General features: G+C 34.1%; 1 protein-coding gene across 1 annotated transcript in view; it reads right to left on the bottom strand.

The window, feature by feature from the left end:
* The window catches only part of ADGRL4 (adhesion G protein-coupled receptor L4), a 108,058-nt gene that overhangs the window by 22,771 nt on the left and 71,563 nt on the right, over positions 1-13,724 (bottom strand). The window contains exons 8-12 of the mRNA XM_047085466.1: positions 12,194-12,399; positions 9,822-9,995; positions 8,200-8,403; positions 5,909-6,129; positions 5,720-5,786 (exon numbers count right to left, since the gene is read on the bottom strand). Coding sequence (XP_046941422.1) covers positions 5,720-5,786; positions 5,909-6,129; positions 8,200-8,403; positions 9,822-9,995; positions 12,194-12,399 — 872 coding nt within the window. The remainder of the gene's footprint in view (positions 1-5,719; positions 5,787-5,908; positions 6,130-8,199; positions 8,404-9,821; positions 9,996-12,193; positions 12,400-13,724) is intronic.

Here is a 13,724-nt window from a genome sequence, read left to right as displayed (position 1 = left end):
ATTTTACACTTTGTTTCAATTTCAGTTAAACTTTGTCTGGCAGAGTGTTCTAGAGACTTTTAACACATTCCAAAAAGTAACAGGCACGTATGTTAAATCTTATCTTGACATAATTAAATGCTGCCACATCTTCACCAATATTTTAAAAATTAGGATTTATGCTTAAATATATATACACACACACACATATGTATTATATATGTACACACACAAATACACAGTATTGGCCAAACATACCTTTCCTTGCATACATTTTTTTTTTTTACTGTGCAAACCATGGCTTTAAAATTAGTCTTTATTTTCTAATACAAAACGTATAAATAAGAGAGCCAAAAATTATCCTCCAGATTATTGTGCATTTTCGCATTTAAGTTTAAAGAATGGATGCCTTCCCTAAAACATTTCTTTTTGCTTTACCATAGCCTTATTGTATAGGGTGGGCACTGATACCTTCACTTTAGGTGTTGGGCATCCAGGACACAGAGCAGTCACTCAGCTTTAGAAGGATCTCATGGTGTTTCTTCCTGCCCCATTTATTACTGTGGTGTTTATTAATGGATTAATTGAAATATACAGATAATTATTAAGGACTTACTAAATACTTCTATATTCTGGGTGGCCAAAAGAGCCTGTTTGATAGTCTAGGGTTTATAGAAAATGCAATGTGAGTGTTGCTCTGTAAAGAGTAATTGTAATTTACTGACCGGAGGCGGCCCCTAAGGTTGTGCAACAAAATGACACTGATTATTGAGCAACATATGGTCAGCAAATCAAGAAACTCATAGCTCTGTTTGGGCATTTGGATGTAGGGGATGGGTAGCATAACGCATAAGGAAAATTACTGTGTGCAACAAAACAGAGCATTAAAAGTACTATAGAGAGTTTGAATAAAAATTCTATGGTATGTATGTTGGAGAGAGAGATTGGTTGCAAATCTGGAAAGGTTTCCATCACGTCCTGTGTTAATTAATGATAAGATTTCAGGCAGAACTGCAAGGTGGTAGGATTATTGGAGTGCAAAGGAACAAGAAAATATCCAAGAATATCTAACAAGGATGAAGTTTTTGAAGGAGTTGTTTTGTGGGAATATGCAGTGTGAAAACAGGCTGGAAATAGGCGGGATTCAGCTAAATTACTGAGAACTTCACATTCCAGCTTCTAGAATTTGGGCGATAGACAAAGGGAAATATCAGCCCTGGAATCAAGAAAGCAGGCCATGGGTTCAACTTCATGAATGTGAGTTTCAGCTCAGGTGCTTACTAGCTGTTAAGCAAGTTGTGTAATCACTTTATGTCTCATTTTCTCTAACTTCAAAATAAAATACATACATACAGTCATATTTGAGTTGTTTGAAGGATTAGATTAAATGTGCTAAAACATGGAGAATGATTAGGTTAATATCAGGAATAAAATGAGGTTTATCATCAATGTTATTTTTTTTTTAATAGTTGCTATTGTTTTAGCTGAGTTGGGGGCAGTTTATTATGGAAAGGTTAAAATGAAATTGATAACGGCAGCAGAAATGTAGGTTGATAAGGCAACTGCAAGAGAGGCAAGATGAAATGGAAAGGTAGTTTCTAGTTTCAAATTTTCGTATCAATATTTATTTGTAGACTCAGAGCCTTGAGCCAATCACTTAACATTTCAAATCAAATCCTATTTTTTGTTAGTTATAACATGGGATAGATGATAACAATGTGAGTGATTTAAGGAGATTGAGTATTAGCTATGAATGATAGTTGTTTAATAAACTGTAAATTAAAAAAAATTCCCATTATTAATACTAGAATCTTAGGAAGGGATAGCAATAGTTTGATTCTGAAAGTAGAGGAGAAATGGATAAGTTTATGGAGGAAAATCTGATAAATAATTAATGGCATCCAGACTAGGAAGTGATGAAGCTGTGAAATGACAATAATCGAATATTCTTAGTAACAGCCAGATGATAATAATTTTGTTATTTCTGGCATTGTCTTATACACAGTGATGACCATTTGTCGGTGTTCTTTATTTACCTTCAAAGGAAATCTGGCAGATTTATGGGGCCTCTTGTTAGAAACTTAAATTCACATTAAAAATCTGCTGTATGTAAAGTGGAATTTGCTTCTTTCCCCTTCTACAAACAAGTTCATTCATCTCAATGAAGATTTGTTGAATGATTACCTTGGCCCATATTAATCTCGCCCACATCTTATCCATCATTTCTATTTTATTATGTATTGTTCTTTGTCATTTGTTTTGTCTTGCTTTATCCTCATTGATACTGTAGTGAGCAGGGGATAATTCTTATATTTCCTCTTCTCCCCTCATGCCCATACCACCTAATTAACATGGAGAACTTAACTGTATGGCTTGGCATCCTTACCTACCAGAATATACCCAAACATAGGATAATGACTTTCCATTCAGTACATCAATGTAGATGAGTGTGGGGCAGCATAGTTGCTTCTCTCATGCTGTCCCTTCACTGATAAAGCTCAATTCCTCTGCTTCATGACATCACTTTGGTTTAGTTTAATTTTTATTATTGCTGGTAATCTTGGCTTATGTGATGGCCACTACTTAGAGGTATATATGATTTTCTTAGTGTTTATAGTATTTCCTTTCCATTTTGGCCCCTTCTATTCTTCAGAGAAGGGCAGTCATGTCACCATTTAACCTCACCTTTCTTCAACCCATTCTCTGAGTTGTGCATAACTTCACTTTGACCTGGCAACCTTCTAGGCAACCCTACAACTTTTGTCCACTTCTCTAAGTTTCCTGTGTTTATAGAAGAGCTGAAGTTGTGTATGTTCTTTCATCATTTTATTTCTAGGCATGCTATATAATGATCCCTTCCATCCCTGATGTCAAAGGATACTCTGGTAAACATGCAGCTTGCAAGAAATTCTGAAAAAAGCAGGTCCAGTCTCTATGTTCAGATTTGTCCCAAAGTCAGGGGACATATGTCAAGCTCTCATAGATACTAGATCATTTTTTTTTAATATTTACTTATTTTTGGTAGACAAAGAGACAGAATGCAAGCAGGGGCAGGGCAGAGAGAGAGGGAGACACAGAATCTGAAGCAGGCTCCAGGCTCTGAGCTGTCAGCACAGAGCCTGACAGGGGGCTTGAACCCACAAAGCGCGTGGTTTCAACGACCTGGGCCAAAGTTGGACGCTTAACCGACTGAGCCACCCAGGCGTGCCAATACTGGATCATTATACTCTGCTCTTATATATCAAGGAGACAGAAAATCCAGTCATGCTGGCATTCAATCTGGAATCAGAATGATAATTTTATTCTTACTATATTTCTTTTTCTTTTAATTATTTTTTTAACGATTAGTTTTGAGAAGAGAGAGACAGAGCATGAGTGGGGGAGGAGAGAGAAAGAGGGAGACACAGAATCCAAAACAGGCTCCAGGCTCTGAGCTGTCAGCACAGAAGCAGACGCGGGGCTTGAACTCACAGACAGTGAGATCATGACCTGAGCCAAAGTCAGATGCTTAACTGACTGAGCCACCCAGGCGCCCCTATTCTTACTATATTTCTGATTCTATCCTGCAAACCTTTTGGAGTACCCATCCACAACTTGTCTTCAAAATATAGGGGAGCACTTAACATTTTTTTATTGGCAGCAAAAAGAAAAGCTTTTCAAAAAGAACATTGCACTCCTGCAAAGGCCAAGGACTCCCAGTTCTAAGACATTACCCCTGAGGCCCCCATCTCCAGTCCTCTTACTAGGCTACAGCTGGTCCTATTGTCTCTTTAACAGACCCATGGGAAGTGTCAGGCCCAAACTGTTAGGGGCTCTATTTTCAGATGTTTGGTTCCCAATATTTCTTTTACTTCTTTTACTGAACTAGAGATGTATACTATTCTGGGATGACAGGATGTGTTTCACTTAACAGTGTGTCATAGAGCAGAAGAGTAACAATTACAACAACATATAGCTGAATATAAAATTATAACAAACAATAACAACAGCAGCAACAACAAAGATAATAATAAGCCAGTGTTAGCCAGAAAAAAATGGGAATAACAACAATAAATGACTTCACTTCAATCTGATAATTATTTAAGGAATTTCTGCTGCTTTTAAAGATACTGAAGAAGATAAACATTATTCAGTTTTAGAATAAAACTGAGGTGCCTCATCTATTTCTTAAGTAGCCTGACCGTCTGGTTAAATGGAATGATTATCATACTGAAACTATGGAAGATAAATTGGTTCATTAATTCCAGCCTAGGACAGTGTGACGTTATTCATTTAGGCATCTAGGAAGGTTTGTAGGACTCATTTTTAGATAAGCCCATCTAAAGTCTGTGGACTTTACTATAAGATAATCCAAAGTTATCTTTTCCCTTACATAAGCAAAAGTAAAAAAAAAAAAAAAATTTCAGGGAACACTTTCCATTTCTTACTTAAGAGCAGAATCCTTCTATTTTTCTTGTTTTCACTATAATTTCTAGCTCACTACTTCTTATCTTAATTATAAGAATTACTGATCCAAAAAACTTCCACTTGTACAAAACAGTACCAGAGATGGCCCATTCTGTAGAGAGGGAATCAGTAAAATCAGAATATACAGGGAGTGTGTTTATACAAAATATTCCTATCAGGGCAATGCACAAAAATACAGGAAAGGAACAACATGCAGTCTATCTTCTCATGTGGGTTGAAAATTTTGGAATTACAATAAACTATGAAATTATTTTAGCTGAAATCTAGCTAATGATTTCTTGTTATACTACTAGATTCACTGTGAAAATGAGAAATAATTTTCTGTGATGATTAGGAAATACCGCCTCTGTTTCCCCAACACCATTAAAAAATAAACCCTGATGAAACTCTCTGCTTTACATTTCAAGTCTTTCACCCTTTAGCAGCTTCCTTACAACCATAAAAACACAAGGGGAAAGAGTGAGAGAAAAAAACAATTCAAAAGGGATGGCTAGCTTATGGTCAAAACACAGGTGACAGAGTTGTCCAAAATACTGTTACAGCTTCTCCATTGACAATTCACTCCATTCTAGAGCCTTGTCAGCCCTCCCAGATTCATTGACCGACTATTATATTCAGAATGGCTCTGAAAACTTAACAGCACTTAGAAATGCTCTTGAGATATCTAAAAATGTCTTTATTTAGAAAGGAAAACATAACACCCGCCAAATTTGTAGGTTTGAAAAACCACTTCCAATAAGAATTAAAAGGCCCTCTTCCTCACTGAAATGGGACTATCAATATATGACTTGTCTGTTCATGAAAAATAGTGGGTTCTTGTCTCTGATGTCGCAATTTAGTTTAAAATCACTTTCTTGATGACAGGGTACATACAGATGATGAAACTATAAAGATGACAGTCTAATCTTCAGAGATCACTGATCATTGATAAAAGATTAAATAACGTAAACATCTGAAACGCCAGATTATCAGCTGGTTGGCAAACTCTCAGTATTGAAGTGTGCTGAGACATTACTGATAAGTGAAAAATGCTTTTCCTGTATGTTATGCAGAAATATATCCTCCTCCAGGAGAGGCAGATGAGTTTTAGTACCTCTGAATTTAATGTGTATACATGTATTTTTTCTCAATAATGATGCAATATGTGTAAAATGTTAAAAAATGATATACTGTAAAGTGCTCAAAATTATTGTTTTCCCTCAGAGTAATGCCTGATTGCTGAGAATTTTGATCATCACTGTTTGGAATTTGAACCAATTTTAAATATACGTACAAGAATGATTAGACATGCTGGTCCTATAAAACTCCAAATAAAGTTGTTTTCTGTGCTAAGCCAACATCTGAAAAGTAAATAATAAATCTATAAATATGTTTGTATGTACTTCACAAAGCAACATTTTCAATGATACACAAGCATATTCAGAATTGCATTTCAAATACTTACGAGATCATCTTAACTTACACTTTGGTGGTGCCATAATATCTATATCCTAGTGATGCTGAAAATCCAACTACCACAGCTGGGCTGAGATAGCCAAAGATATAAAAATTCTTGTGCAAAAATCCCTTGTTGTAGATGACACCCACAACAATGAGATAGAGGTGTATGCCTTCAATGCACATCCATGCAAAGGCAGCTAAAAAGAAATAATGCAGCAGCCCAGCAATGATTGAACAGAAGAGCTAGAAACCAAAGAAAGAAAGGAACCATAAGCAGGGTTTGCTTTAACATTAGCATAACATAACATCCTGACTTTCTCCGTAAATTATGCCACTTGATGCAATGCTTGCTCATATTAAAATATCCTCATCAAGTGCCAGTTTTTTAAGATGTACCACTTCCAGGTGAGCTTCTTCAATGTGAAGCACCAGTTGTGAAGCAATCCCGTGACAGAACTAAGTGACTGGTCTCGTCCAGAGAGAGTTACAGTTTTATACATTTATATTATGGGATCCGTTGTGGATTCATCACAGGTAAAACGTGATCTCTGTGTTATGATTTAAGTTGATTTCTGTTTTGGAGATGCCTTTACACTCCTCAATTTTATTCATGCTCAAAGAATGAAAATTATTGCTAATACCATGCTAAATGAAATATAATAAATATCTTGATTATCGTGACAAACATTGACTTTACAAAATGGACAATGGATAATATATTTTACAAAAAGAATTCATTATGGAAGCACTGTAAGCTGTAAGATTATCAGGTAAGTTCAAGATGGATTTCAGTTAAATATTACTTATTAGTATTTACTTCACATATAGAATTGGAGTTAGGCTTAGAAGAAATAATATAAAAAGAAGTAGTTACACACTTCTGTATTAATAGAACTAACAGTATCTATTGCTGGAAAAGGAATATAATTCACACTTACATACCTATTGCACTTAATAAAAAGGAGCATAATCCAAGCATAATGAGATTATATACAAAATATATTAGGGGGTACTATATAAAGTTGGGAACAGAGAGGTCACTGGTAATCAAAATTTGGGAGCTACTTTAGTGAGGAATTGAAATTAAACTATGGCTTGGTAAGGAGAAAAACTTGATAAGTGAAACAGAATTGAAAATACTCTAAGGAATAGTTTTAGGGAAAGGATAATGGGGGGATGAAACTGAAGGAAAAATAAGGCATTGGAGGATAGTGGGTGGTATATAAAATTGGCAGGTGTTGGGAGCACCACTGCAAAACAACAACAACAAAAACAGTTATGAAGTTTATAGTCTAGTGTATACTATTTAAAATAGATGTTTGGTTGTATCTACTTCCGAAGAAAACCTTGATATCTAGGGGTTAGTGTCAATACTTGAAAGATTTCTACAAGGATGGCGATGTGGAGACAATTGAATGCTTTGTGGCCATGAGAATGCACTTCTCCAATCTCCACCTGCAGGGAGGGCAATTGACCTAGAGCTCCAGAAGCTGCACTAGGAAAGACATTGCCCTGTTCATGTTTCCCATAGGCTGCTGCTACTAAGACCTTCCTCTTCTTGAGACACAGATTTGACTCAAGGTCTTCTCAAAGGACTCCTTGACAACCATGCTGAACTTTCCTGAAAAGTGCACTGCTGTGTCAAACACTTCCACCTACTTGTCCTTCCTTCCTTCTTTCCTTTACACATCTTCTCATGCCGATACTCACTTGCGTCTTGGTCTGGTGATTCTCCAGTCTCTCCCTTCCCATTATCTCTCAGCCATTCTGCCTAATTAATTTACTGCATGTTTAATCCCACTTTAATGCCTGCTCCTAGGAGGACTCAGACTAATACAATATAGAAACTGGTAAGGCCCTAGATCAATAATGGTGGGGAAGAGGTTGTTAGGAAAGTGTAATGACTAGGTGGAGCCTATTTGTCATAGTTCAACCTATGAACCCAGCTGCTTTTATGTTAAGGTAAACTTTTAATTTCCAATTCTCGCTCTGTCCCTTCTGCCTTTGTTTAATGCCCAGGTAAAAACACAGCAAAACAAACAAACCAAAAAACAAACCAAAAGGTTATTTCTTCAGTTTGTAGCAAAGTTTTCACTTGTCCCCATGGTTCATCCTAACAAGGGACACTGTGCCTAATGAAATTCACAGGCAGGTTTTAGTTATGTTAACATTAGCAAACTTAGAAAACACTTAGGAACAAAATATATACTATGTTTGCTCATTAAGCTCTTAATTACAATTCATGATTTTATGACATGTATATTTAGGGAAAAAAATTAGAAAATAAAAATAGATTGAGAGAGATCTACATACCTTATTAGTATTTGTATTGATCCCAACCAGAAAAACAAGTTCAGCAAGGAATAGGTTACAGCAGAGATTTTTGTGAATTGTTGTTCTGGTGCTTTGAATTTCACTGAAGAACCAGAAGGTAAAAATGCATATGGCAAGGCAAATCAGTGAAATAATTATTCCTAGTTGAGTGATCCTTGTAAGAATATTATAATCTTTAATACCCTAAGGGAAAATAATAATAAAGCTGTTAAGAGAATAACTCAGTAACTTGTCAAAGGAACTACAACATATAATGAACTTCCTTTTTGGTGTAACATTAATCAAAATGTTCATAAAATGTAAAAATACAAATGTGCATTTAGATGAGAAAAATTTTGTACCTTTGAAAATGCTCAATATTCAGAGAAATATGATATAAATCATGTAGCACTTTAAAAGTTCTGTAATTAGTGATTTTTTTCTGGGCACACTGTATATTAGTACATGGTTTAACAATGTTATCGTCATCAGTTTCATGATATTAGAAAGGCAATTCATTACTGTAATGTGAAAATGGTTAATTAAAACAGATTTATCAATGGTAATAACAAGTCTTATTTCTATGCAGCAATTCATCTAAAACACATTAAACAAAGGTATCAGAAATACTGAATATATAGAACATCAAAATAGTAAAGCTGAAAGACTTTGAAATGAGAAAAGTTGGTTTTATTCTAACCAGATGAATATTTATATTTTATATACAGAGTAGAGGCTTCTTTTCTCACTTAACATTCAGAAAAAAAGTCTTTATAACTGACATGGTGAGGTAGATCTATTTGGCCACTTTATATATTTGATGGATTCTCGATAGACATAGAAACTAACCTGATATTTAATGATAATTATGATACAGAAATATAAAATAAGAAATTATATAATGTAAAAGAAAGATATTAATGATACAAAATACATAGCATGAAGCTATTCACTGTAAAGAGATTTTCATGTTTAAAAATCTTGTAGGCTTCTACATTATTAAAATGTTGCATTAGTTATAAATATGCTAATACTTACTGACCAGATGTCAAATATTTTTACCTAATTTGTACTCGGTAAAAATAAACTTTCGAGACAAAAGCAAAGGCCCTTAAAAACCATGATACATTTAAATATGTAAATGTTTTTTTTTTATGTCTTTCTTATTTACTTACTTATTTATTTATTTATTTATATAATTTATTGTCAAATTGGCTAACATGCAGTGTGTAAAGTGTGCTCTTGGTTTTTGGGGGTAGATTTCGTGGTTCATTGCTTACATACAACACCCAGTGCTCATCCCAACAAGTGCCCTCCTCAAAGCCCATCACCCATTTTCCCCTCTCCCTGACACCCCATCAAAAGCAACATAAGAGTCAATGGAGAGATATTTAACATACAGTCTACTAGCTATTATAGACTGGATAAGTCCTAGACTTTTTTAGGTTATGGTAGGTAAGAAAGCAAAGATTAAAAAAAGATAATGTTGGGGCTTTATCAATTAATTAAATATGATATTTACACTCAAAGAAACACAAAAAATCAATTCTCTTTCCTGAAATAACCAAGAAAAAAGAAGGAAATAGGCAGGTTTATAAATATGAATTGGAAAATTATCTTACAATGGAAGGACCAGAAGACATCAAAATTGCAAAATGTGTCAGGTGGTTACAGCGGCATGAGGTATGGGTCTCATTTGAGTATGTCAGCTCACAACCCACTGAAGACCAGCTGCCATTCATGGTGTCAGGTGAGTAGTTCCAAAATGCACACTGACTCCTATACTTATCTGTGGTCTGAAAAAGAGACATTTTACTGATGGAAAAAAGAGAAAAAATTATACATCTAGTATCACATTTGTCATATTTAATATACCATTTTGTATGTCAATATAATTAACACCTTGCCTAAAAGTAAAGTATAAAATCAATGCTAATAAATGAATGCCATTGTTATGTGGAAGGATTGAAGTTACTGCAATAGTGCTACATTTTATCAATTCCTGTGTCACAAAAGTTGTTGTGAGAATTACTTATTATCCAAAGAGATCATTTAGAATAGTGCATGACACATAATTATCATGCAATCTTTATTTAATAAAAGTTTATTGGGTATATACTAGATATTAGTCACTGACCCAAGTACTAAAAATAAAGTATTGAACAAAACAGGAAAAGTATTTGTGTTGTTGATTTTATATTCTCATGAGATGAGAAATGATTAAATAAGAAAAATAAACCAAACAAAGGAAAAAAAAAAGTAGTTGAGGTTGGTCTGAGGAGGTCTTAGGAGATGATGTTAAAGAAAATACCTCAATGAAGTTAGAGAGAGTAAACCCCGAAGACTTGGGAACACAGAGTTCCAGCTGGAATGGAAAATGAAAAAGCTCTGAGTTAAGACTGAATAGGAATCTTCCAGAAGCATCTAGATGACAGGGTAGTTAGGATATAGTGAATGAGATAAGGATCAGTTGAAGACAAGATCAGAGATAGGGTCTGATCACACAGACTACAGGATGGTTGTTTAGTAAATAGAGTTTTCTTTACCATATACTTATATTAAGTAAGCATAACATAATACTATTATGACAACTACTTTTAATATTCCTTTGAGGTAATGGAGAAGTGTATACTAATTGGTGAAATTGCAAATAAATTCTCAGGGAATCAGGAAACTGAAGCTGTTATATAGGAGATAGCTTCTATTTTTTTTTTTTTTTTTAGGGAAAAGATAGGATCCAAATTTTATTCTAAGAAAGAGGGAAACCATGAATTAGTGAATGTGTTGTGCAAAGAAAGTGACAAAATTTCATAGTGGTCATTAATTTGAATGGATAAAAAATTTGAACACAGAGGAAGATTAAGGACAATCAATTTTCCCATTGGTTTTGGTGAAGAATTTTTATTTAAATGTGTGTTGTGTTTTATTTTATCATTGTATCAGAGATTGGTGAACTGAGTTGTCCTTGGCATCTCTTCAGCTGCCAAAACATTCTACTAGTAAAAACTGCAGAAAAACCATCAGACTATGTGAAAGAACAATGTTTTGTTTCTAGTGTCTAAAGGTCATTTAGCATCTGAAAATATCTAAGTTTCATTTCCATTCTTAAAACATTTCACATCTTCTTTTGCACTAAACATAATGCCTACCAATGTTTAGGTTTGAGCTACTATTTTCTTGTATTTTCTATACATTTAGTTTCTTTCTACATTAGATGTCTTTACTTATAATGACACATTTGTATTGTATGTAAGCATATATGTTCTTTTATTATATGCAAATACAATTGTCTAGCTTCAAGACTCTTCAAATGGAGCATTAAAGGTACCTTATTCAGGTCCTAGGACTGAAATTCTATTGAAAGTCCAAGAAACCATCAACTGTAAAAAAGCAGTGAGTAATCTATAATCTTTAGTTTCCTCATTCATTTTTAGGTATATAAAAAAAACTATTTAGTTCTTTCTAATGTTTATTATAGTAGAATTTTAATTTTTTGGAGCTTCAAAAAGATTTAGAATAACAATTAAAGAGCAAAGTGGTCTCAGCTAATTTCTTTATGAAATATTGTAAACTTCTCTGTGATTTTATTGTAATCAGCATCTAAATCCCTGCAGCAATTATTATTTCAAATGGCAATTATTAATCAAACGTCTCTGTCATTGCACAAATGACATTTATCTCTTTGATACATTTTTTATAACTCATTCATAAAAGGTACAGACACTTCCAAAGTGAATGATGTAATTAAAAATAAAAATAAAATATAGCTTAATTTCAGAGAATCAAATGTGTAAAATTCCTTGATATTTATTAGAAAGTTTAGAGAGCACTGAAAGTAAAAACCTATTTTATAGAAAAATGAGTTGAAATTACTTTACTCTTTTATTTCAATTTTTAAACTGAAGAATTCACATATAATTAAAGTGACACAACAAAAACGTTCACTTCGAATGTTTCACAATCATAACCAGAAGTCACCAGAAAAACAGCTTACCTTTATGTGACTTAATGTAAATGTTATTTTTTCAAGTTCATACAGTGTGGGTGGGTTCGAGCTAATAGAGACTGAAATCACTGAAGAAACAACTCTTTCTTCCTCTTCAGAATTATCATAACTTTGAGGTTCCAATAAGAAGTTGTCAGATGATGAAAACAAGGGACCGATACTCTTATAATATAAAAATGTAACTGCAACATTGCCTATCAATCAAATAAGTGGATTTAGTGAAATTCTTATAAATATATACATATATATATTTAAGCTCTCAAACATAAAAATTTAACAGTCAAAATGCTTACTCTAAGGCAGTCGTACAAATACCTAGACACCAATACATTGGTCATAAGTCCATGTCTATATAATCAAATCATATTAAGACATATTCTCTGACCTCTATGATTCTGAAACTGATCATGGACTATAACATCCCCTTTGCACAAGCTATATTTAGGAGAAAAACAGTTCTAGATAAATGTATATCCAACTCCTAAGAACAAAGATGTGAGATGCATTCACTTAAAAGGTAATTTTTTTTTATCTTTGCTATGCAAATATAGGAATTAGACAGTGGAAAATAGTTATCACTGATTTAAGAGTATTCAGGAACTTTAGAATTAAACAAGTTGTCACATGCCACTGAGTTCCACCTCATGCCCTCTGAAATGTTTCCTATTTAATATTGATGACATACAGTTATGCAGTCTCAAGGCAGGAAATTTATTGCCTTGCTAGGCAGCCATTTATCTGTGCCCCTTGACACTCTCCAAATGCATAGGAGACCCGCATATAACCCAGTACTAAAAATGTAACCTTATCAGTACAGATTATCATGTGACTATCTTCCCCTTAGCTTAGACAGTGCACCTATATTAATGGATCTCACATTGTCTTGGTTTTTGAAGCAGCTCATTATTACTGATACTAAGTGTGTGAACAACTCAAAATCTAGATCTATTATCTTTTCAAAATTCCTCTTGCCACTTAGATCATACACCTCCTCTATTTGTTGCACAGAATTATGGATACTAAATTTAGAACTTTGCATTCTGAATTTACTCTTGGAATCAAAAGTTCTGGTTTCAGTCATGGCTCCTACTTGTGTGGCTATGGATGAACTGCTTTGAACTTCAGCTTCCTCACTTATAAAATGATGATAGTAATACTCACCCTAGCTACTTACTAGGCTAAGGTGGAGACAAATCAAATGACACATGAGGCTTCTGTAAAATTTAACACACTATAGTAATATGATTATTATATTTATTAACTAGGAACATTATGTTTTGGCTTTAGATTACTGGACAACTTACAAAGAACTCTGTATTTGTTCCCTCAAATTTGTGACACCAGCAAATAATGTGACAGGCATCAATCAATCAAAACCATAAATACAAATGTTGATTACATCGCCAAAAAACCCAAAGAACTGTGCCCTCTAGCTGCCATCTTGGATCCCCATGTATGTTCACCTAATCTCAGTCGGTCTTCCCGAGACCCCCTAGTGTCAACCCTAGACCCCCATGCT

The sequence above is a fragment of the Lynx rufus genome, unplaced genomic scaffold (assembly GCF_022079265.1).
Source record: "Lynx rufus isolate CCGP_SWC_20201006 ecotype Redwood Valley unplaced genomic scaffold, mLynRuf1.p SCAF_2, whole genome shotgun sequence".
Classification (NCBI taxonomy): domain Eukaryota; kingdom Metazoa; phylum Chordata; class Mammalia; order Carnivora; family Felidae; genus Lynx; species Lynx rufus.
The sequence above is the reverse complement of the archived record's forward strand: the minus strand, read 5'-3'. Positions and strand labels throughout refer to the sequence as shown.